This window comes from Siphateles boraxobius, unplaced genomic scaffold (genome assembly GCF_051911475.1).
Source record: "Siphateles boraxobius isolate OS27281-9 unplaced genomic scaffold, OSU_SipBor_1 35, whole genome shotgun sequence".
Taxonomy (NCBI): Eukaryota; Metazoa; Chordata; class Actinopteri; order Cypriniformes; family Leuciscidae; genus Siphateles; species Siphateles boraxobius.
In genome coordinates this window covers 10,300,012-10,324,855 of record NW_027508975.1, presented here as the reverse complement: position 1 = coordinate 10,324,855, position 24,844 = coordinate 10,300,012, and the positions used below count along the sequence as shown (strand labels likewise).

At 37.5% G+C, this 24,844-nt stretch overlaps 1 protein-coding gene across 11 annotated transcripts; it reads right to left on the bottom strand.

The window, feature by feature from the left end:
- Window positions 1-1,241: 1,241 nt before the first annotated feature.
- On the bottom strand, window positions 1,242-24,314 carry bag6l (BCL2 associated athanogene 6, like). 11 transcript variants are annotated; one of them, XM_077196303.1, is made up of 25 exons: window positions 24,180-24,314; window positions 23,511-23,600; window positions 23,188-23,305; window positions 20,756-20,985; window positions 20,555-20,626; window positions 19,580-19,702; window positions 19,334-19,488; window positions 18,823-18,952; window positions 18,528-18,734; window positions 18,217-18,445; window positions 17,925-17,987; window positions 16,794-17,101; window positions 15,501-15,579; window positions 15,071-15,423; window positions 13,942-14,224; window positions 13,686-13,855; window positions 12,643-12,696; window positions 12,457-12,559; window positions 10,373-10,497; window positions 10,144-10,278; window positions 9,534-9,602; window positions 8,968-9,162; window positions 8,599-8,730; window positions 8,368-8,514; window positions 1,242-2,005 (listed from the first exon to the last, which is right to left on the bottom strand). In XM_077196303.1, exons 2-25 carry the CDS (start codon window positions 23,586-23,588, stop codon window positions 1,910-1,912), a joined length of 3,654 nt encoding a protein of 1,217 aa, XP_077052418.1. In that variant the 5' UTR covers window positions 23,589-23,600; window positions 24,180-24,314; the 3' UTR covers window positions 1,242-1,909. The 11 variants fall into 11 exon arrangements, with proteins under 11 accessions (XP_077052418.1, XP_077052420.1, XP_077052419.1 ...); XM_077196305.1 differs by having other exon boundaries at window positions 8,623-8,730; XM_077196304.1 differs by having other exon boundaries at window positions 17,925-17,984; window positions 24,180-24,311.
- Window positions 24,315-24,844: the final 530 nt, after the last annotated feature.

Below are 24,844 nucleotides of genomic sequence, written 5' to 3'. Positions count from 1 at the left end.
CTTTCATTGGTTCAATATTTGACTTTCAGTGCATTTGGTGTGATAACACATGCTGTCAACCCACATAAAGGACCATGTGTTTTAACAAATGTTTTCAATTGCTTTGACATCCTGTCGTAAAGACATAAATCAACTTCCTGTATCACAAAGTAATCAGAACACATCTTTCTCCAGTGCTTGCGCTTTTAAATGGACAATAAAGCATGAAACGTTGTCACTGCAATCTGCAATTCAGTTTCAAAGGTTGAAACAGAACCATAAAAAACATGGCCGAGTCATTGTTTTGCTGTGATTAGTTTTGCGCTAATTAATAATTATCCAAAAACCTGAATATGTTGTGGGACAAATAAAATGCATACTGTCATTGATATCTTTGGTCTCTGTTCTTATGCCTCACCCAGTTCCATTTAGATATTTAGATTATCTGCTAAATAATTAGTTTAATTAGCTGCATATAAAGGCATTTTTCACAAGGTACAATATTTTTCAGGAAAAAAATGTGGGGAAAAATCCAAAATTTTATTTCTTTGAATGGTTAAATCTCTTGATTTTCTCTTGAAATCTCTCCTTTTTTTCAGAAAGAAATTAATACTTTTTTCAGCTATGCATTCATTTGATAAAAAATGCTAGTAAAGATGTTTACATTGTTAAAACAAACTATTTCAAATAAACACTGTTCTTTTGAACGTTCTATCCATCATATAATATCAATAAATGTATCCGTTTCCACGCAAAAAAATTAAGCAGTATTGAGTAAATTAAGTTCAGTATTGATAAGATATCCTTAATTATAATAAGGATCACGTGATTGTAATGGCTGCTTGAAATTCTGCTTTGCATGTAATAAATTGCATAAAAAATTATTTTAAATTTTACTAAATATTTTTGTTGAAATAAATGTAGTCTTGCTAAGTATAAGAAACTTATTTCAAGAACATGAAAACATCAAATTTACCCACCTTAAACTATTGAACTAATTGTTTTGTGTACATTTTTTTTAGAGTTTAAATCTCTTGATTTTGATGAAAGTACATTTATTGCTACAAAATGAATTGAATATGGGTAACAGGGTTACAAATTAAGCCTAAATTAAGTTTTTCAGAAAGGTCCAAATGTTGGTTTGTAGTTATTGATCAACTTATGTTAAATGCACTTGAAAGTCATCGTGTTTGTTTTAAAAACTAAACCATAGCAAAGGTGTTTCTTTAATATTAGTGACCACACATGGAGGCAGACGCAGCTGTTTTTAAAACTAGAAGTAATTCTAGACTTGGATCATTTTATTCATAACAGCCACATTCATGGACAACATGATGTTTTTGGCATGCAAAAAATAAAAACAAGTAACAGCTCTATGTCATCACTATGACTAAAACACTTCCAGTCCTCAGTGACGAATGTGCAGTGGTGTACATCTAATCATGTTCAACATGTCTGCACCTTGTAAACATTCATCTTGGCATCCTCTTTATCTACACATTGAGCAGGTCAAGCTGGAATGAATTAGGTTTTCTTCATGTAAATGTGTCTAATACAACTGCTATTATTGTCAATATTAAAACAACTTAGTACAACAATGTACAGCTAATTTACAATGGACATCCATGAATCCCGTCAGTGTAAAACTGACTGTGATGACATCTTGAAAGACTATAAGATGGACGCCATGTAGACAGAAGAAAGACTAGTTTCTTCTGCCTCTATGGCCGGTCTAGTTCACCGGCTCTATATTTAGTCACTATCCACACATTTGACTATGGCAGACATCTGAGTTATGTGTCAGTTACCGATTTCAAAACAACTGGGTTCCCTTAAAGCATGACACTATTGGCTGTTCCATTCGAGACGTCATGATCATGACTTTGAGCTTGACAGATGACAAGACAGATGTGTAAACGGAGCTGTCAGTTTAACAGTCTTCAGAAAAAGCTCTGTGGGTGTTGGGAAAGCGCTGGTGGTTGTAGTCTGGATCCTCACTCAGTCTTTTCTTTATGTCACTCTTCACCTGGAAGACAATTAAGGATGAAAAGGGTTTTAAAGGTTTAAAGACATTCAGAGAGCAAGATCACAATGGTCTGCTTTTTTCAGATATTACCTTCTATGTAGTGAGTTATATAGCTGTTTTTTAATGTAAAAAGTCTGCAAAGTTTCAAAGAAGTGCCCAATAAATTGAGTAATAGTCTCACAAAAGAAAGAACAGATTCTAAGCTGCCTGAAAAGAGACGACAGGTTTTTAACGAGAAGTGAGACTGGAATTACTATTTAGGTTTCTATCAAATCTGCATAATGCCAGCCTGTGGTCTTTATTGGGTGCCCATGAAACAACATCTACTTTGACCCGCCCTCAAACACTGTAGTTGTAGCTGAGGCCTGGAAGAGTTTGGTTCATGTTGTCGACATGTCGAGAAAATGCCGTTTTCTGCGCTTCAAGAGCAAATCAACTTTGTATGTACTTCCAAAGGACGAGGACAATTACTGCATATCACTGTGTATACAAGTGCTGAGGAAGCATCCAGAGCTGAAATTCAGATGGACGTTTCGTTTCCGGCATACACTGTTAGCAGTAGACCAATCACAACAGACTGGGCCATCTGACCAATCAAAGCAGAGTATGATATCAGAAAGGAGGGTTTTAAAGAGACTGACTCTTTTATCAAACCGTTTCAGACACTGTGAGAAAAGAGGTGATGCTGCAATGAATATTATGAGAAATATTATGAGAGTATTTTTGACCTTGGTGCACTATTGTAAGAGACCCACAAAACAAAACTAGGAACCTTTAAAATAGCATTAAAGGGGCACTTTAATATCCTGACCTAATAACATGGACTTGTGGGAATGGGACAAATTGAGGGAGGGTGGATATGAAAATTCTATGGGAATAAGATGAGACTCACAGGACAGGGATGGAAAAAAATCAGTCCTACGACTAAAACTTTAACAATAATTTGTATTAATTATAATAAATAAAATAAAATATAAATATTAGATGAAAAACTTTTTAAAAATTGAATTCTAAATACAAATAAATAAATAAACGAATAAAAATGAAGCACATAAAAAAATTACCAAAAATTCAACTATAAAATAAAAGCTAATTCAAAATATCAATAAAAACTACAATGGTCTCAGGATGGACAAAGAGTATAGAAGAACAAGAGGCGAAACTCTGATGCTTTTTTGGAAACAGCCACTAGGTGGCGCTTCGGTAGCGCGGCCGCCATTTTGGGGTGAAAATTCCAACTGGAGTTACTGGACAACAGCACAGATAACAGTTAATCCAATCATTAAATACACATTTGAGATAGTTTTTTTCTTGCTTTATTGAGTAGTTCCATTTTATGCAACTTTACACATTTATTACTATTATTAGTTACCAACTCCACTAGGCCTGAAATATATTTTGTACTTTTTACCCATACAAAAATGTAATATATGGCCATCTATGTTGTATTTTAAATAGCATGACATATATCTATGCATATATTTGACTTATCTGAGAACACAATATAGCCTATGCCTGCAACATATATGAACATTTATGTGTCCAAACATGTGAAGAAAATATTTGAGTTAAACTACTGTATATATGATACCATATATCTGCATATATTACAGAGTATAGTATTTCTCTATGGACAACATTAAGTATAAATATGTGACATACATATTTGTTTCCCACATATTTAATACATGTATGTTAACATACATGCATGTCATACTGATGCATCGATATAAGTACATATATGCAAACATGCGTCTTAGGCTACATATATTTAACATTTATGTGCATATACGGGAAAATATATGGCACTTACATGAAAACGGGCCATTTTTGCTATATTGTTTCATATATGTCTATGTGTTTTATATGAATTTTGCATATATTCTCATATAGGCAGCAGACATACATGGGCACTGACATTAGGTTATATATGTCATTTACTTATATTGACATACAGTATATTACATTTCTGTATGGGTAATCCCCTAGATCAGTGGTTTTCAATAGGTGAGGCGCGCCTCCCCTGGGGGGCGCCAAAGAGCCACAGGGGAGGCGCGACACGCGAAGAAAAAATAACTGTATGCAGCTCTATTAATATCGCAGGGCTTAAAGTATTCCGGCAACGCATGCGATACATGTTTGTATATGATCAGGCTCTTATTCACGCAAATGCTTTTAAAACATTCATTCGCGACAAGACGAAAAGAGAACGTGCTGTCAGTGAATGTCCTCCTGACACTCACACAGACACACACACACAGAAAAACGCGCGCCAGTATTGAGTTCTCTTTCGCGCTTGAACCGAACAATAATCCACACGTTTATGCCAAAATGTCCGTTTGGTCGAGTATCCTCACAGAACAGTCTTAAACGAGTAAAATAAAATCTTAAATAGAAGTAAAGAGTAGTGAGAGAATGAGATGCGGCAGATCTTAAAGTGACAGCGGCACTCATTCTCTCTGTCAGTAAAGTTAACCAAAGAACAAAGGGAACAGAGAAAATTACTAGGGATGGCCCGATACCAATACTGGCATCGGGGATCGGGTCGATACTGTCCTCATATACTCGTACTCGTAAAAATTCGCCGATACCACGCCCCGATACCACGTACATTTTGCGAAACGAAACTGGCCGCCGCGAGTGCTTTGTCGAGGTGAACTGAGGCATAGGGACGTGCACTCCCAACGCAAAAGAGTGCGGCGCGGCACTAGATCTGATGGCCGAGCGCGAGCGCGGGCGCGGGCGGTAATGCACTCACTCTGTGTGTGCGGGTTCCGGGAGAATAAAACGATTCGCGGGACTCCCGCAAACTAGACATATCTATGAATACAACATATTAAAACTAATAGATTTTCATTCATCTGTTGCAGAAAAGCAAGAAGAACAACTAAAACAAAATAGAAACGATTTACAGGCCAGAGTTTCTATTCATAACATGTTTGCAGCGTTGAGCGATGTAGCCAATCACAGACATGTGTGTTGATTTCTTGAACGCAATGGCTAATCAGAAGCATTTAAGATAGACTCCCCTCACTGCTCAAAACTTTTTTGTTCAGTGCTGAATTCTGTATGCTGGCAAATCCTCTAATTATAACAAACAAAGTGTGGATATTATGAAAGATTCATTGTGCAGTCAGCTTCATTGATAATAACAGATGTGTGAGATCGCGATGAACTGTCAGCTTTTTAGGAATTAGACTATTAAGGGAGCGCACTTTGGGCGCATTCAGTCATGTCAGACCATGCACGCAGTAACTGCTTGCTTTTATGTTAAATTAACAGTGGTTTGTGTGTTAATACATTTATTATTTTACTCATTATTATTTATTTTTAGACTTGTTAAAACAAGCAGAGAAGAAAATAAAAACAGTCTTCTAACCTGTGTTCTAAAATAGTCTTCTGTCTTCTTTTCTGGGAGCCTATAGTTACTTTTGCGGTAGAAATATCGGTATCGGTACTCGATATCGGCAAGTACACAAATGTAAATACTCGTACTCGTATCGGTTTGAAAAAAAAATGGTATCGGGCCATCCCTAAAAATTACTCGCTGCTCTTGACTAAAGAAGGCTTGTAGCTTTAATAAGGATTAATCTATATTTCATTTATAATTTATGCAGTGCAAACTGTTTTATAACTTTATTCAATTTCTGTATATTTCATACCTGTTAGACAGGATAGATAGCCTACAAGTAAATATTACATTTATTATGGGTTTAAGTGAGGATTTTTTTAAGTTAACTTAAATTAAAAGTTGTTATATTTTTTGAAGCCTAATAAATGTTTACATTTTTGGGGGGAAATCATTTTCATGGAGACATCAGTAGCTATATTAATATCAGTGATACTGGTCTTTATTCATAAAAAGATGCCATAACAAAATTCAGACCCATTACTTTAGCCCCCGATATCTGTAATTGTGTGTAAAGCCTGTATTAGCTTTAAAATGCATCGTTTCCTTGTCCAAAGTCAACAAAAGTCAGCATTAAGGGATGAGACAGAACCCATCGAAAAACGTAGGAAATATGATCCTGAGTAGTCGGGGCCCGAGGATGCACCTCTGCCGCAGTGTGTGATCTGCAAGGAGGTGCTAGAAAATGATAGCATGAGACCATGCAAACTTCGGTGTCACATTGAAACTAAGCACACGAATTAAGTGAAAAAGCCAGTTGATTTTTTTGAGAGGAGGCGTGATGATTTGCAGTCACAAAAAAGAATAATACAGTTGTTTGGCACTATTAACATGAAGGCGACAGAAGCATCTTATCGTGTCACGTATAGCGAAGGCAGGCAAACCCCATAACATCGGCGAAACATTGCTACTCGTTGCATTACACATGTTAAGCATGTTTTGTTGACTTGTGGTTAGGCTTACTGATGTTCAGTGATTTTAAAAGTAGCCTAAATTAGGCCTGCATAAAGTTGGAAATGATTTGCTGTTGCAAAGAATAGTTTATGAATGCACTTTTAAAAAAGTTGTGGAAATAAAATGTCTTCAAATACAATATAAAAAAATATTTACATTTTATCAGTTTTTATTGAAACTCACCATTGCCTGCCTGGAACACACAAAAGATGGCATTTACTGCAGAGCGTGAGTGGGTTATGGCAGGCGGGCGGGATTTTGGGGAAGGGGAGGCTCGGCTGTCCTAACCCACTGTAAGGGGAGGCTCACATTCACCCTATTTGAAAACCCCTGCCCTAGATCATGCTAAAAATATGATGATCTTATAGAACAAGATGGACAGTGGCTGTGTTTTTTTTGTTTACATAGTCTTGCTTTAACGGTCATTAATATAAGATAGTAGCTACTGCAAAAAAAAAAAAAAAAAAAAAAGTTGACTGTAGGGCTGGATGATTAATCGAAAGATAATCGAAACCGAAATTCAGAGCCTATAACCGACGTAATTTTACCATGTCGGTTATTTCGTTTTTTTAATCCTATTAATATTTCCGCCCACTGTGTGTTAATGTACTTTCCCCTTAAAACATATTACCGCGTGTGTAGTCACGTAACTCCGCCCCGTCCAGTCTGCGACATTGAAGCAACATTAGCCCCTTTCACACAGCGCGTTGATCCCGGGAAATTGCCAGAACAAACACCTTCTGTGTGAACGCAAACACGACCCGGGATTGATGCCAGGTTGGGGACATAGTAACATTGCCGTGTTCAGTCCCGGAACGCGCGCTGTGTGAACAAAAGCCGTAATGAATGCCGTTTCGTAATGATGGCGCTAAGCTGGGTTCGTTCGCCAGCGTGAAACGGTTCGTAATGCGCTAGTTTATGATCGAATCAGAGAAAAAAAATGCACAAGTGTGGTTTCTCGATAGAAATCGCAGCTCATAAGCAAACTATAGACGCCGCTGGGACATGTCACGTGTCTTTGCTGGTTGTGTGTGTGTGAGTGTGAACGCACTCTCTTGATTCCGGAAAATCACTGGCAGTGTGAATGAACCAAAGTCAAACAAACCCGGGTCAAATCCCGGGCCACTTTATCCGTGTATTTTCCGGAATCTCTGTGTGAAAGGGAACTCAAACACTGAGTCAACTCAGCAACAGGAGCGAGCCGCTTGTACCAAAGAAACACGCGAAAAAAGAGAGAGACTGACAAACGGCCAGCAACAAGTGCCTCCACTCCACAAAGCAGGTTTCGATAAGCATTTACAAATGCTACACAATATGAAAAGGATTAGTTTTTTTAGTTTTATACAAGTTATATTTTACTTTTAAGATGGCAATATTTACAATAATTTATTTTGTTTACAAAAACAACTATTTTCTACATTTTTACGAAACTTTCTTTTTGCATTAAAACTTAATCACTTTTTTATAAGACGTTTTGATTTCAAGCATTGTATGCTTTGTTTGATTAAATTTTTTGAAATATTTAATAAGTAAGCATTAAAAGCTATCCGTGCGTTTCCTTATTTTAGAATCACAAAGATAGGATTATGCATTCTTTCATAAAAAAAAATAACCGTGAACATATTTACAGTATAAGCCTTGCCAGTGACACATGAGAAAGAATTTTTTTTTAATAATCGTTCAATAATCGTAATCGAGGTAACTTGTTCGATAAATCGCGATTATGATTTTAGCCAAAATCGTCCAGCCCTAGTTGACTGTATATATAAATATTGTCCAACATTCCCAATTATCTGATATAGCATGTCCTTTACTTACTTTTATATGTTGGTATTAATTCAGGACTACTTGTTGGACTGCCGAGTCGCTTTCACCCCAAAATGGCGGAAGCGTAGCGCTGCTGCTGGGCGCGTTTGTTGCAATGGAATCTTCTATTGAGTTTCGCCTCTTGTTCTTCTATACTCTTTGGGATGGATTAGGTGTGGGTTTAGTTTCTTACTTGTTGTGTGTATGCTTCCTGCAGCTCTGGTGCCTCCAGCTCCCCCTGTAGGCTGTCAGGGGCAGTAACAGGTCGTACCCCTGCTGTCCTGGCAGCTCGACTCACGGCTTCAGCTAAAGAGAGGTGAGGACCCTCTCCCTGAGCAGTCTGCGAGTCACATGAATGCAAAGGAATGATATCTGATCAGTACAATGTAGTTTCAGTGAATAGTTCATTCATTGATTCACTCACTATGAATGTAGTTGGTGCACAGACCTTCCTCCTCTTGGCTGGCATCCCGTGCAAATAAGCATCAGACAGAGGAGGCTGTGCTTTTATCTTTCTCTGCGTCAACATGTCATGTCTTATGATGGGTACCCACTCCTGATTAACACAAATATACAAACATTCTCATTATTACTTACAGACTAGGGATAATAAAACAAATAAACAAAATAGAGTCATGATTATTATAATTATTGGCATTAGCTAGAATTTTATTTTTCAGTGCATTCCTGTTCTAGCTCTGTTATCTTTGAGCTCATTTAGTGTACAAAAAATGCTGACAAACTTTTAGCAGATACACTGAATTAAAAGACACAGTAGACAATTGAGTCTCACGGGTGGAACAGTTGCTGCCCATGGCTCCGCCTCTCCAGTTGACTCCTCCCTGTCCGCGGTTGCCATGGCTACCGCTCCTCGCAACACTTCTAACGATGGCCTGCCGGGTGGTTCATCACCATCAGCAGTGTCTCCTGAGGATGCCATAACTTCCTCTGCAGTGGTGGCAGGAGCAGGAGACAGACCCTCTTCCATCTGGAAAATATAATTACATATTATTATCACAACATACGGTTAATAGTGCAGACCCACACCCAGATATATTATCAATGTTTAAAACCGTTTTGCTGCTTAATTTGTTTTGTGGAAACACAAAAATGTACATCTTTTGTAACATTATAAATGCATTTACTGTCACCTTTAGTCTATTTAATGTGTTCTTGCTGAAAAAAAAAATTTCTTACAAAAAATATCTTACTGATTTCAAACTTATTTTATTACAATAAAGTAATAAAGTGTATATAAAAAAGTGTGTATATAAAGTTATATATATTTTCATATTTTGTACTCGGCTCATTTACAAATAATAATTTTCTGTGACTTACTCTTCTTCTGTTGAAACATACCTCAATACTCGTGTCATCTGACTGGTGGCTTGCTTGTGCATCTGACTCTGTTCTCTGAGACGACTCGCTCTGTACATGAAAAAGATAATAGAAGCATATTCAGTTCTGTATTCTGTGGCTCATTTTGGGAATGAATCCTGATGATGGTGTGAATCTAAATCAAAGATGTCCAAACCTGTTCCTGGAGGGCCATCCATTTTCAAAACCACTGGTCCAATGTGGGTACAGTGTAATTTCATACAGGTATAAATTCCTTTTTAATTGATTATTATACATGCTAGTTTCTATGACAGAGTTTAAGATAAATCTTTTCATTACCACTGGAGCTGCCAGTTTGCTAAGTTTCAAATTATTATTAAACAGCAAACACAAACTATGCAAAAGCGGCAGCCCTTCCGGCGCACTCAGTGTCTGAATTGGCTCATTCGTTTTCATTCACTCCTCGAAGTGGACTATATTAGTGGAGTCATGTAGGGAATAGTGATTAAGGGTATAGGCGGCGATTTCAGACACAGCCTAGGAATTTTCAGGCAAGTGGGTTGGAGCTAAACTTTGCAGGACGTTGGCCCTCCAGGAGCAGAATTGGACACACATGATCTAAATTAAGGACCTGTGTATAGATGACGTAGTTCTGGATCTGGTCCTCAGTGATTGGGTTGTGCTCTAAAATCACATGCAGCCTCATGGTCATCATACTGGTCAACCAGTTCACAAGACTGGGGTTCACTTCTGCGGACATTCTCCTCTGAATAGCAAGGAACAAAACATAAACGCATCAAAAGATATGCATTTTATGCAACATCAAACCATCTTCATGAGGATGAATCAATGGATCTTACAATTCGGTGGTTGATGACAGTGGTTAAAGCTCTTTGCTCTCCTCTTAAGCAGAACAGATTGAGGGCCAAACACTCAAACAGACCCTGAGTGCACAGGTACAGCAAGCGCTGGCCAAACGTGTTATCTGGAAACACATTAGAAACAGTGTTGTTGTTAACCAAAAACGATTACAAATAGTTTTTGTTAATTTAAAATAAAGCTGAAATAAAATATAAGTATTACCTGGAAAAACTTGGCTAAAATTACTAAAAAATAAATGCAAGGGGTCACGAACTGGAATTTTTAAAAATGTATACTGTCTGCAAGATTTTTACATAAAAAAACATTCTAATTTAGAATAGGCAATTTTCTATTCTGTTTTTGACCCTCTCTTGAAAATACTTTGTTTTGATAGGTGTGTCGCTTTGAAGTACACGCCCACTTCCTTGATTGGGTAACAGTTTTGCATATTAAAATAAATTTTAATGATGTTTGCCATACTGTAAATGTTTGAGCCAGAGTCTGATTCAAATCAGAGGACAAACCTACACCTCAAATACCAATGATACTCCATTCTGTGACATCATAATCATTAGTCATCTTAATTTATATTTATTTCTTATGTATTTATGAGGTAGTATTGTATTTTATTGCATTATATTAGTGTTAAAACGAAGATGCAGAAAGGCATTTATCTCGTTATAAAGTTGAAACATTTGGCAACTGTAAAACATTTATGCGTATGTCTTGGTTGTGGCAAATTTAAGTACTTGAAGTTACCAATGTTAAAGCTGACAGGATAATTTGTGGTGCTTCATGTAAACCAATTATGAATTAATGCACTATCGTTCTTATATTCATCGTTCACAATTTTAAGTAAAGTGAGTACATATCAAATGATCTTAAGGCTAACAGACAAAGCAATAGTGACACTTGGTAAAATATGACACATGGCACTATTACCCCTTTTCCAATAAAAAAGAACTGGTTCGGAACTGGTGCTGGTTCAAAGTTGGTTCAACTTGCGAACCTTCTCAGAACCTGTTTGTTTTTCCACTGACTAGAGCGCCCAGCGAACGACGTCGTTACGTCACTGTGTATGTCGCCATACATCTTATCTAGAAACGCTTGCAAACCTACAACATTACTTTGGGATTATCTCTAACTCATGAGCCAAAAAGGCTTTAAAAACAATTGAAATATGTAAGTCTTTTAAACTTTTCCTTTGATATGTCATTCTTTCTGATTAGTTATGTACCCCTGTCTTTTTTTCTTTCCATTTATTTGTTCTATATTGTGACTGTTATATTCTTTGCTTACATAATGCTTTCAATAAAAAAAAAATAGAAACACTTGCGCCAACTTCAAGCATAACAATTACAATGGCGGACTACATCGTGTTTCTGCAAATGTTTCCCCTGGCTTTGCGATCCTATATTATGGTCAGAAAAGATGTATAGAACACATCTAAACCCGCCCCCAGCCCCCGCCGTAAGCATGACGTAGTAAAAGAACGGTTCTAGTCCAGCAAAGAGTTGGTGCCGCTGTGGAACCAGTTTTCCTTGCTGAGAACCGGTTCTTTGCCTGTCGAAACACAAAGAACTGGTTAGCGCGCAGGCACCGGCTCCTAACCGGCTCTCAAAATGCTTTGGAAAAGGGGTATATGACATCATATTGAGACAAAATCTAAAACGAGTCATTTTAGGAGCTTGGTTTCAATTAAAACTGTTTTTGAGCTAACAAGGAAGTTTTAAGTTGTGAAACTTACAGGATATTTGTATTGTATAATGACCTCTTATATGTCAAAAGATCAAGGGAAATTGGATTTTTAACTAATGACCCCTTAAAGCTATGTAGAAATATAAAAAATAAAACTAATAAAAAAAATGGAAAAAGCACATCAATAGTATAATTAAATGATGAAGACATAAAAATAAATATAAAATAAATGGCAATTAATTTTTTTTATAATCCTATAATTGTATATAAATAATACTAAATACTGATTGGAAAGTTTCAAAAACAATGTTTGTGAAGTGGAATTTGAATGTTAGGGCGAGAGCAGTTTTTGGGTCTGTGTTTGTGTGGATAGTGTGGTGGTTACCTGTACAGCGCAGGACGTGAGTAGCTATGCGAGTGAACTGTTGTCTCAGGAAGGACATGTTGGTTTGGATGATGTCCACCCTCTCTCGAACAATCACAGTGGACTTGAAACAAATAAGACACAGGGACAATCAGTTCTTGTCTGATGAACAAAATGTTACAGGATAAATCAGCAAACAAGACTTACAAAACTCTCTGCAATGTACTCCTCTAGTCCATTGATCAGATCCTCAGAAGCACTCTAAATAACAGAAACAATACCATCAGCCTTTGCAACATTCAATCAAAAGATCAGTTTTACTCTGTTTGCGATACTGTTAAGAAATTGTATTAATTTTTATTGATGAGTTCTTTCAAAGTGTCCAATTCAATGAATCAGTGGATCAAAACACTGTATGAATGATTTGTTTGCATCATGACTCAAAAATGGCCCCTTTAGGGGTAATGGCCCCTATGTATCGTCAAGGATAAAATCATAATTATTATTTTAACTTTATATGTGCAACCTGACATTACACACTATGTCACTCACTTGAGAGTGCACACATTCACTGTAATGTAGCCTATTAAAAAGCAATGAAAAAAAGTTCCATATAAAGAAATGAATCTGCAATTTTATATGCAGTGAATTTTTCAAATAACCCATTCATGAAAATGCTCACTTGGTTCATTTCTGAATTAATCAGCCATTTTGAACAAATCTTTTGAATAAATAGGTGTGTTCGTCTTGAAGTGGTAATGCACAGACCGTATGACATCAAAGTATCACAAGAGCGATTTTAAAGCGTACAGAGCCGTCTGCTATCTAATTACCGCTACTCTCACAGTACTTTGATATCGTAGACCAATCGGTCTGCGCAGGGCAACTTCAAGTAGAACTTAAGAATTTGACATAAAAGATGACCAGAAAAGTTTGCTCCAGCCGGTAAAAAAAAAACCCTTCAAACTACCATTGGTCCATGGCAATTATGTAATAAGTGAAAACATGAACACACTGGAGAGCTGTTTTATAGTAGAAACTTAAACTGTAATTATAATTGAAAGCAACATAGCTTATATAAAAAAAACTCATGCACTCGTGACTGGAGTGCTAAATTGATTTCGGAGTCAGCTAGGTAAATACCGCTACAAGTTTGTACCACACTGAACATATCTGACAGTATGTGAGATCTTCTTGTAGAACTGATGTAATGAAGGTCACGTATGGAAGATGCGTGAGCTCAGACTCACAGCTATGTTGGCATCATTGGGCTCTCGGCCCTGCAGATAGTGCTCGGTGAAGAAGGCTGTGAGTTGGGGCTGGATGCGGCTCAGAGGCTGAGGATTACCATGCAGCAGCAGAACCATGTCCACCATTGAGAAACTCTGACAAACCAGAGACAGCAGATCTCCAAAAAACCCTACCAAACCAACACAGACAGTGAGTCATAAATTGTGGCATTGTGCTGTACTTTGAGTTGCATTAAAGGAACACAGAAGCCCTTACCCACTGCATCTCCAGCTCCAGGCGTGAAGAGGTTGCTGGTCTGGGAAAGTCTCTGGATAAACTGGGCGATGCTCTCAGTGTTGCCTTGGCCAGCCCCCAGAGAGCCCATCATGGTGGACAGGACACCCTGCACGATACCTGTGAAAAGCTCGGGGCTGAGGGTCTCTCCACCTCCACTGGGAGGCTGAGGGGCAGTAGTGGGGGTGGCTCCTGAAGGGACAGGGGGTGGGGCTTGTGAGGGTGGAGGCTGCTGGTTTGGTGGAGGAAACACAGGCTGACCAGACTGGAAAGAAAACAGGGCATTCAAATGGACACATTTGGTAAGATCAGACTGCAAAGACAGAGAAAAGCACTAGTGATCGACCGATATTGATTTTTACTTTCTTTATTTTTTAAAAAAAAACACATGCATAGCAATTTCTGAAATGAAATTTATATTTATTTTATATATTTACTAAATAATTTGAAAATTATATGAATTTTTTTTGTTGAAAATCTGTAAAAAACAGATTTTTAAGACTTAGATGGCAAATTCTTGAATCTGTAATCCTATTATAGTAGTTTACACAAATAAAGAAAATACATATGAGTAAAAAGGAAGTAAACACTGTAACCAACAGTGTACTCGATAATCTGGTACGTCTATGTTGTACTGGGAATCCTTTTTTTTTTACTGACAGTACACAGCGAATTTGACATGAATACAACATAGCGGCCAAATGGATATAGCACAGCATAGTTTGAATCAAGGATTCAAAGTTTGTCGATCATGTGTTCTCTGAGACAGCTAAACTCTCCTCTTTGGAGAATATTCCTCTTTGGAGATACAATTCACACGGACCGACCATTACGCAGTTCACAAATTTTTATGCAGTCTAAAATTGCACACTTCAGAAGATCTCACAGCTGGATCTCAAAAGTTTGCAAAACTAAATGTTTATTAGACATTCAAAAACGTTTCTATGTTTAACTGATGTGTTTTCAAAAAAATCCTGCTGCCATTTCATTGGGCAAAAAGTTGCCAATATTTTTCTCGATATTTACAGTTGCCGATGCCAATAACTGAAAAATGCTATATACTCTTTGCTGATATATCGGTATACCACAAAAAAATAAAAATAATACCAACCTGAATGAACTCAGACAAGCCTTGGATGAACGTAGGGACACCTGGAATAGTCACTGTAATGGAGGGAGCAGCACCTCCAGACACCCCTCCACCAGCTCCTGCAACTCCTCCCAGGAGAGAGCCCAGAAGCTGAGCTAGGTTATCTCCAGGGTTACCCTCTTGGGACTGACCCACAGACGCAGTGCTGGTGGTATGGGTGGACGTCTGACCGGACGTGTTGGCAGAAGTTGGAGGAGCAGTGGAAGACGAGAAAGAGGAGGAGGAAGAGGAGGAAGAAGAGGATGAGGAAGAGGTAGATGCAGAAGTAGAGAAAGAGAAAGACTGGGAGGATGAGGTAGAGGATGTCTGGTCCCCTGACAATGGAAAACATAATATGTTTATAAGCTTTGTGTTGCTTAACACAGGAACTGAATAGGTAAGGACAACTTACCTGTGTGCAATGGCATCAAAAGCTGCCCAACCAAACCACTGACCATCTGCGTGAGAGGAGAGGACATCATAGGATTGCCCTTGATTGAGGAATGAAAATGGAACTGAGTTTTACATGTCTCCAAAATACAATAATGCAGGGCTCGACAATAAGGACTGCCTGAAGGCCCTTGGTCAGCTTGAAAGACGCTCAGGACTGAATTGTCACTGGCCAGATCGAGCACAAAAAGTTTACGCATGTGTTTTTAAGTAATGCCAATGTAAACATTCAACCAATTTTAAACCATTCAAGCTCAAGACAAGAAAGTGAATTCAATTCCGTACTCAAGTGCGCAAATATTGAAATGAGTTCTCTTTCGTGTTATCTTGCACTTGAACGGACAAACACCCACAAAATTATGTCAAAATGAGTATCATCATAAACACAGTCAGTTATGTCATAAGTGAACATAAAGAGTAGAGAAAGAAAATGCATGTGTAAAGTATATTGGACCTTTGCATTAGGTCTTAAGGCCAATTCACATTGCACAGACAGACGCTGGAAGACGGCAACAGACACTTTGGCGAGTTTTGTCGGACCAGTGTGTTACTAATAATAATAATAATAATAATTCGTTACTTTATATAGCGCTTTTTCTGGGACCTCAAAGCGCTTTACATAGAAGGGGGGGGGGAGTACTACCCCTTTCGGAGTCTGTTGCCGTCTTGTTTTCGCCCAATTGTACATGCTGAATTGGAATTAGAATGTCTGTGAAGTGACATGCTGTAATATGGTGACTGTCGGCGTGGTGTGAATTGGAGTTTAAAGTGACAGCAGCAGTGAAGTGAAGATGCAGTGTTATTTTACATTTGATTACTATATATAATTAAACCTGAATACTACTGTTTAGACCAACCTGAAAAACTTAAAGCACTGTTTTATTTGTACCTTTGTTATGCTATATTTCTTTGTGATGTTGCTTCTAATTTGTTTATTTGTACTTAATTTATTGGTGACTGCTTCCTTGTCTTTAATAATGTTTGAATTTTATATTAATTGGTCTTGTAGTTTTTGCTATGTTATTGAAATTGAGAATTTCACTGGCATCTACAATTTTGGTGTAAATCTTATTTATGAGAATGCAAAGTTACATGGGTCAAAAACAATGAAAACAGTGACTATTTTTTTTTTTTTTTGCAGTGGGGCCAACTGAAAATTTTGGAAGGGCAAGTAAAAATCTGAACCTTTGTTCCCACTGGGCGAGTAGAAAAATTATTAGAATTGAGCCCTGTAATGTAACATAAAGGTTCATACTTGATTAGTCTGTTGTCCTGCTGAAGGAGGCACTGTTGCGCCCAGGTTGATGGTGGTCCCCCTGGTGTTCATGGGTTGGGGGACGCGTGGGGATAAGGAGGGGCGTGTGATAACCACCCTGGCCTGAGGTGGTGGAGGGGCCAGGCTTTCTCCACTCTGGACATTTGTGCCAGCAGTGCCCTGCTGCTGCCCCTGGAGTCCAGCAGAGGCTGCAGTTGCCATGGCGACAGCCTGCTGGGAGATCTGATGCATGATGGCCTGCATGAACTCTGGCGGCAAACCTGGAACGTGGATTGGCGCCGTGGTGCCTTTAGAGAACAGATACACAGAATTCAATGAAGAGATACTATAACAATGCTGACAAATGAAACTGCTGTAAGTCTGAATTCTACACACAAGACTACAGACAACTGACTAACAACAGCTGCTTTACATCCCAGTGCACATACTGTATAGTGCTTAAACACCACTCAAACTGACATCATTTTCTCACCCTCATGTTGTTCCAAACCTCTATGACTTTCCTTCTTCCATGGAACACTAAAGGAGGACTTTTGAAGAATGTCCAGAGCAGTGTTGTTAACTAAAACTATTAAAGAGTTAATTTACTGAAATATATAAATATATATAAAATATAAATATTAGTTCAAAAACACCCAAGTAAAAATAAAGTAACTTTAATTTAAAAACTATAATTACTCAAAGCTGAATAAGAATATTTAAATAAACAAAAAATAATAAAAATGAAAAAGGCACATAAAAATTGCTTTATTTAATTTAAAATGAAGATGAAAACTGAAATGATATAAAAGATAAGATTATTATTTAATACAGACAAAATAATACTAAAATAACAGACAGCTTTTACTTCTTCAAATGGAGCTAATTTGTAAGCTCATCAGCCCCGGTCCAGATTTACTTTTATTGTATGGACAACAAGCACACTAGAAATTATGTAAATATTTCCTGTTTTGTGTCCCATGGAAGACAGGGAGTTAAATGAGTTTTAAACAACATGAAGGCCTGAAAAGGATGGTAACATTTTTTGAGTGAAATATTCCTTTAAGACACATATCACATGTTAATGTTGGCACAGCAGGTTATTGACTAGAGAGAGAGGTGGAAACTAACCAGTCTCTCCAGCAGCGCTGAGGTTCTGTTGCCTTTGGCCCTGCAATCCACTGTCTGAATCTGCTGCACAGAAATGCACAGATCAGTGGCTGGCAGTTACACTACAGCAACCCATTCCAGGTCTGAAAAAGTCATTTTCTGAAAGCAACTATTTTAAATCGTAAAAATCAGAATGATGAAGAAAAATATTTGGGATCTTTAGAAGTGAAGCAGACCAGGAATGGGCAGCACGGCTGAAACACAGTGCTAAAATCACTGGGGTCTGATTGTGTGGGTTGGTTTGTTGGCATACCATCCAGGTTCATCTGCATCATGACCACTGGCTCCATGGATTGGTGAGTGATTCTGATCACTCTTGGAGTCCCTTGACCGTGACCTGCCTGTTGACTGGCTCCATTCGGTGGAGGAGGAGGTGCCTGACCCGGTAGCTCTGAATGGTTGCTCGGCTGTGAGGGTTGGGCCTGACCCTCGCTTGTCTGTCTGCTGTTTGAAGTCATGGTCACAGTGGAGCCTAGGTTCACCTGGAAGATGACATATTTTGTAAGGTTGACTGTTTGATAGCAACAGTATGAATTCGTTTTGAACGTATAGTGGTTAGCTCACCGGAATGGGAATATGGGGCAGTCCACTCTGCAGCACGACAGGTGAGGTGGTGTAGTGAGACATCGGTCGGACCACATGTAAGTGGCGGGGAGGCTGGGCAGATAAATTGCAACGAAGGTCACTCAGAGACACCAATGTATTGCCAAGGAGATGGAGTGACTCTCCAATCAAATTGAGAGTGCGCTGATCTTCCTCACGTTCTTGAGTCTGTCCGAGAAAACAGCTTTTTTTAGAACATGAACACTGATATGTATAGCACGTCAATCATTTAGCATTACAACTATCTAGAGCATACATTGTTATTGTAGTCAGCAGAACTAGCCGCTCCAAGGATGGAATGTGTTCTTTCCATGAAAGGACGAAGGCGCTCCTCCACCCTTCGCACCTCTGAAAGAACCTCCACCAACTCTAAAGGGCTAGGGTGACTGTTGAGACAAAGAAAAATGATTTGGAGACACTTTGACACAATCAGAAAATGGAAACAAGTTGATACATTCATTAATACTTTCATTCAGCAATAATGCATTACGCAATAATGCATTACGCAACTTTTACAAAAGTAAAAGTAAAGACATTTATAATGTTACAAAAGATTTCTATTTCAAATAAACACTTTTCTTTTGAACTGTCTATTCAAAGAGTCCTGAAAACAATGGATCACGGTTTTCACAAAAACATTAAGCAGCACAACTGTTTTTGAAATTCGAAACCACATGAATACGACAAGTCCATTAAGCATTTGGTATGTTTTTCCTGTTCTTTATCATGAACAATTTTTGTCTTTGACCCTAATATACTTCTCTTACTTGGGTCCAGATTGAGTTGTTCCTTCTGTCTGTGAAGGAGAAGAGGAGGAGGAGGGTGGAGGTGGGGAGCTGTCCATTGGTTGTGCTGAGAATGATGATGATGATGGCTGAGAAGGGGGTGTCTCCTGCTGAGATGACGGTTGATTTGATTGACCCTGAAAATTAGCATCATTCTGAAACATTATTTATGTACAAGTAAAAAATCAAACAAGATTGTTTGACTTGATATAAATGTTTGTTCTGTACCTCAAGTCTGTGGATTAAAGCCTGAGTCTCTCGCAGCAAGCTTTCAGCCAGCTGGAGCCTCATCCTAGGCTCGCTCTGCACTGATTGGTCCACGTTGATATGAACATCCACAGAGCCACTGCTCTGTGAGAGGAAATAAATGACTGTAGATGTGTCCAGAGATAACCTTTTGTTTTAAACAATAGGCTGCGACAACACAAAGCACAAGTACTTCTGAGTCAAAGATTCAGGAACACTGCTTATAACGTTCATTATTACGTAAATATACACTGCCCGCCCAAAAAAAGTTGTTGTTTGGGTTAAAAAAGGCAAATGCTTTAGAGTCTATGACTGGACCATTCTTGCTGTGATTATTATGTTTCTAGCATGTTGTATGTTTGGCAAAAGTTCTTCTAAACCTAATTGATGGGAGTGTGTGGCTTTTCATTTCTTAAGCAACTATGAAGAAAAGACACATCATAGCCATATTCCAGAATAACAATGTCAAGATTCATCAGGCTCAAATTGTTAAAAGAATGGTTGGGAGGGACATGAAGAACCATTTTCACACATGAATTGGCAGCTCTGAGTCCAGACCTTAAATTCACTGAAAGTCTTTGGGATGTGCTGGAGTAGACTTTACAGAGCGCTGGACTCTTGCATTGTCAATACAAGAAATTGACCAAAAATGAATGCACCTCTTGATGGAAATAACATCACAACATTTATTTCAACCAAGAGGTGTGTCAATTTTTGGACAAGATCTTGTATTGACAATGCAGGAATACAGTCTACTTCAGAAATGGTAAACTACACGATCGATCAATTAGGGTTAGAACGAAGAACTATTCCCAAACATATAACATGCTAGAAACATAATAATCACTGCAATAAAGATCCAGTCATATATTCTTAAGCATTTGCCAATTTAAATCCAAACAGCAACTTTTTTTTTTGGCTCGACAGTGTATAATAGGTGAAATTAGGATGACTTACTCCAGTGCTAGTGCTTACTCTAACATTACGTCCCGTTTCTCCAACACCAGCCAACATTTGCTGCATTGACATCTAGAGGGGTGAAAAAATTTATATTTTCTTTGATAGCAGAATCACTCATGTATATTACAGTGGATGTCTGAGGTTAAGGGATCATGTATTGAAATCACGTGTCTCTTGACGTAAGGAAAGCACTGTAACCTGTATTTGCTGTGAGTCCATGATGTTCACAGGCAGGTTAAAAGTGCCCAGCATGACATAGTTGTTTGCATTACGGTCATGTGAAGTTCCTGGAAATGTGGTGGACTGAGAGGAGGTGGATCCCGCATCCGTTGCACCCGAGGAGCCAGAAACTCCACCTCCTCCACCCCCAGACTGATTGCTCTGAGGAGGTGCTCGCTCCACAAGATGAATGACCTTCCCATCAACATCTGAAAAACAGAAAGGCTGTGATAGAAACATGCTTGATAGAAAATTATTTATCATTCAAATTGCACACAAACCAAAAAAATAAAAAAAATAAAAAAAATAATATATATATATATATATATATATATATATATATATATACATACATATTTATCTTTGTCTTAGGGCTGTACGATAACGGTTAAACTAATAATCATAATAATATTTTTGCTCAAAAATTAAAAGCCGAGAAATTTCTTTTTACATTTGACCATAATTATGGAACTTTCACATGAGCACACCTCAAGAGAACAAGTCATATGCAGGTTTTATATAACCTCACCAAGTTCCTGACTTATTATTTTTATCACATGCATTAAGACATTCTCTACATTATGAAAACTGCTAAAACAGTAAAATTCCTAATATTAGGCTAATTCCCATAATTCTGAATTATGTTCACATTTTTATATTATAACATAAAAAAGTATTGCTTGTATTGTTGTACAGAGTATGTAAGTGCATTTAATAAGCAAACACAAACAATATAATCGAGATTCATGTTTGGAGCACAAGAAGCCATGTGAAGGAACACAGATAATCACAGTGGAGATCACTAAACATTTTTCAGATCATTAGTGTTTTTTTTTTGTGTGTTTCTTGCTGTGCATAGAGAGCATGTGCTCATGGTTTCAAGGTTGGGAAGATTAAGTAAACATTTGTGGAAAATTGGGTGGAAAAGGTATTTAAAAAAGAAGAAAAAAACTCTTATTGGGGATTTCAACTTTAAACCAATGCAAGATCATGGAAATGTCAAATGAAAAAAATAACCAAAAAGGATAAATAACCAGCAGATGATAATAACAGATGATTATTCTTAATTAATTGAAAGAAGCAGCAATTGCAATCACGTTTATAATACAATTAATCATGCAGCCATACTTTGTCTGATTTTGCCAATGAAAATATTATATATATATCTATTATGGCTTGTTTCCACCAAGCGGTACAGTACAGTGCACTATCATTTCCGTTTCCACTGTCAAAAGTTGTGAATGGTACCAAAATGCCGAACCGTACCACTTTTTTGGTACCCTTCCGTTGGGGTACCTAGCACAGTTGTACGGTACCTAAAGGATGAAGCTAGACTCACTACAGAACGTTGATAGATTGACAGAGAATCGTCACTTGCGCTTGCTGCAAGGGGAATGACAACATAAGCAGCACCATTTTTTTAATATACAGTTGAATTATAATACTAATATTATTGGGTCACGATATGTAGTTTTAAGAGTTTTTCAGGCAAGAATGTAGTTGTTTAAAGCTCAAATATGTGGTTTATTTATAAGATTTATGAAAATTTGATCCAGGTTGTGAGATCGATTCCAGGCGATCACCGGGCACTCGGCGCTCATTTATCCCACTTGGAACAGCCTTTCCTCGGCTGGTTGTTCTGACATTTGCCACTGACTCTGACGTCTCTGTAGTGGTTAAACATGAGATATAATTTGTCTTGTGTAGACCTAACGGGTGATCTTTGGTCTCGTGAATATATAATTTGTTCCCTGGCCAATCGTTTTGGCTGATGGCTAAGTGAAGTTTCATAACTTTATATATTTAGGCTATTTAACTTTACCGTTGCAAGGTTAGACTGGAGCACTGACTCTGTATGTTTGACTGAATTGTTTGCTTTATTTCTAATTGTATAGCTTCTTGTACCTTTTACTTATACTTTTAAAATGGCTAATATTGATAAAACAGAAATTTAACATTTTTAATTTTATTACAGTGAAGATGATCACTGTAATGTTGTTTACTGCAACATTTGTTGTTTAGTACAAATGCACACATTGCCTGGACCATATTAATATGTTTAATATTTTTAAACTTTAAAATTTTTAAAAAGAGGCAGGGTTGAGTTTTATATTTCGTTTTGTTATAAATAGGCTAACGTTATGCATGCAGTGAATACGTGTTGCCTGAACCACATTTGTGTGGCTATAATGTTTAAGATTTCTTTAAATGAAAACGAAAAGAGGCAGAGTTGTGTTTGAATCAGTGTTTAGAACGAAACGGTTGCGTGAACGATCCAATGACTCGATGATAAAAAACAGTCACCTGTCCACCAACTGGCGCAGTGGCACAGCAAAAACGGACAAGCGCAGTAATACAAACAGAGAAAAGTACTGCAAACGAGCGAAAACAGACATCAAGGCGTGACTCACTGTATTCTGCGAGTGTCCTTTCATCCTGCAGCACTTTACCCTGGTAAATCAACCTCTGTTTATCCACCGGGATTTCAACGGAGGAAGAAATGTGCTCTTTAAACTGCTTCACTGTCCACTGAGAGAAAGAAAGAAAGAGAGGTGACAATCAGATGGTTAACTTCAATGGAAATGATTTATCAATGTAAAATGTAGGCCTATTCATCAGCAGTACTGGTTCATACTCTACAATGACACTTTATGAACTAAGGTATTTGGGTTATTCATAAATAATAATCATAGCGCAAATGATTTCCTCTTGACTGATAAACTAGAACACACACCTCTCCCCTGACAGTGAACGTCCTGCTCTGGGAATCTAGAGTTTTCACGGTCACCTCTACGGCTCCTGGTTCCTCCATGACTTGAAGTTTCTTTGACAAGACGACAGGATGAAGATTGTTTCCAAAAATGATAGCAAGCTTTTATATGACCAATTAACTGCTATGTAACACATCATCTAACAGTCACACTGCTAGCGATGAAATCTGAACCCATTTAAATCAAAGAAGCTTACTAGCGTTGCTAGTTTTACCACGTAATTTGTCGCGATAGAAACGTCGTAAGACGGTAATGCAGCTTCGTTGAATATAATAGGAGGTTTCAGTTCTCATTGTGTCTCTATAGTAACGTCGGGCGCTACTAGTTCTGAAACTTAGATGCTATCTGTACAGATCATCGTAACACCCATTATATATACAATCCACATTGGCGTACTTCATTTTAATAATGCGTATAAGCAAATATAACCACACCTATTATTAAAAACACACATATTTTACACTAGTCTTACATTGTTGCTATTGTTAAACTAAACACCACTACTACAGTTATGTTCTCGGCTAACAAACGTTGTTAATCGGTTGATAATTCCAGGGAAAAAAAACTAACATCCAATATGAATAGCAGCAGTGCATATTTGGGTTGGAAATGCAAAGAATTAAACACCTTACTTTAAATGGATAACTGTGGTAGTTCGGCGACTTAAGTGTTATTTACGCTATTTTATCCCACACACCGGTTATAGGGACATGGCTAGCTAAACAGCTAGCTGGCCCCAAAACGGTGCTTTGCCAGGAAGTGATGTCATGTTCTCAAAATAAATTGCGATTTCAAAATAATGTTGCGTTCATCTGGTTTATCAAATTATATATATATATATATATATATATATATATATATATATATATATATATATATATATATATATATATAATTCATTTAAAAGGTAATATTTGAGAAATTATATTATAGGCTACTATATTATATTATCATCTTAAACCGACTGTCAGACAGAGCTTGGTAGATTACTTAAACATTGTAGTCGGTTACTGATTCGAAACTAACTTACATGACAAAAATTGTAGTAACATAATTACTTCTTTTTGATTACTTTTAAATTAGCCTACTTTTGACCTCATTCGTTTATATCATTGATTTGTGAGTGTAATGAAAAGCTATTTACAACAACATCAACATTTATTTAAAATACATTATAAGACTAAGTTATATAGATTGATCCAAAGTGCTGTAACGTTACATAGTACAAAGCAGGTCTACCCAATACACACACACACACACACACATATATATATATATATATATATATATATATATA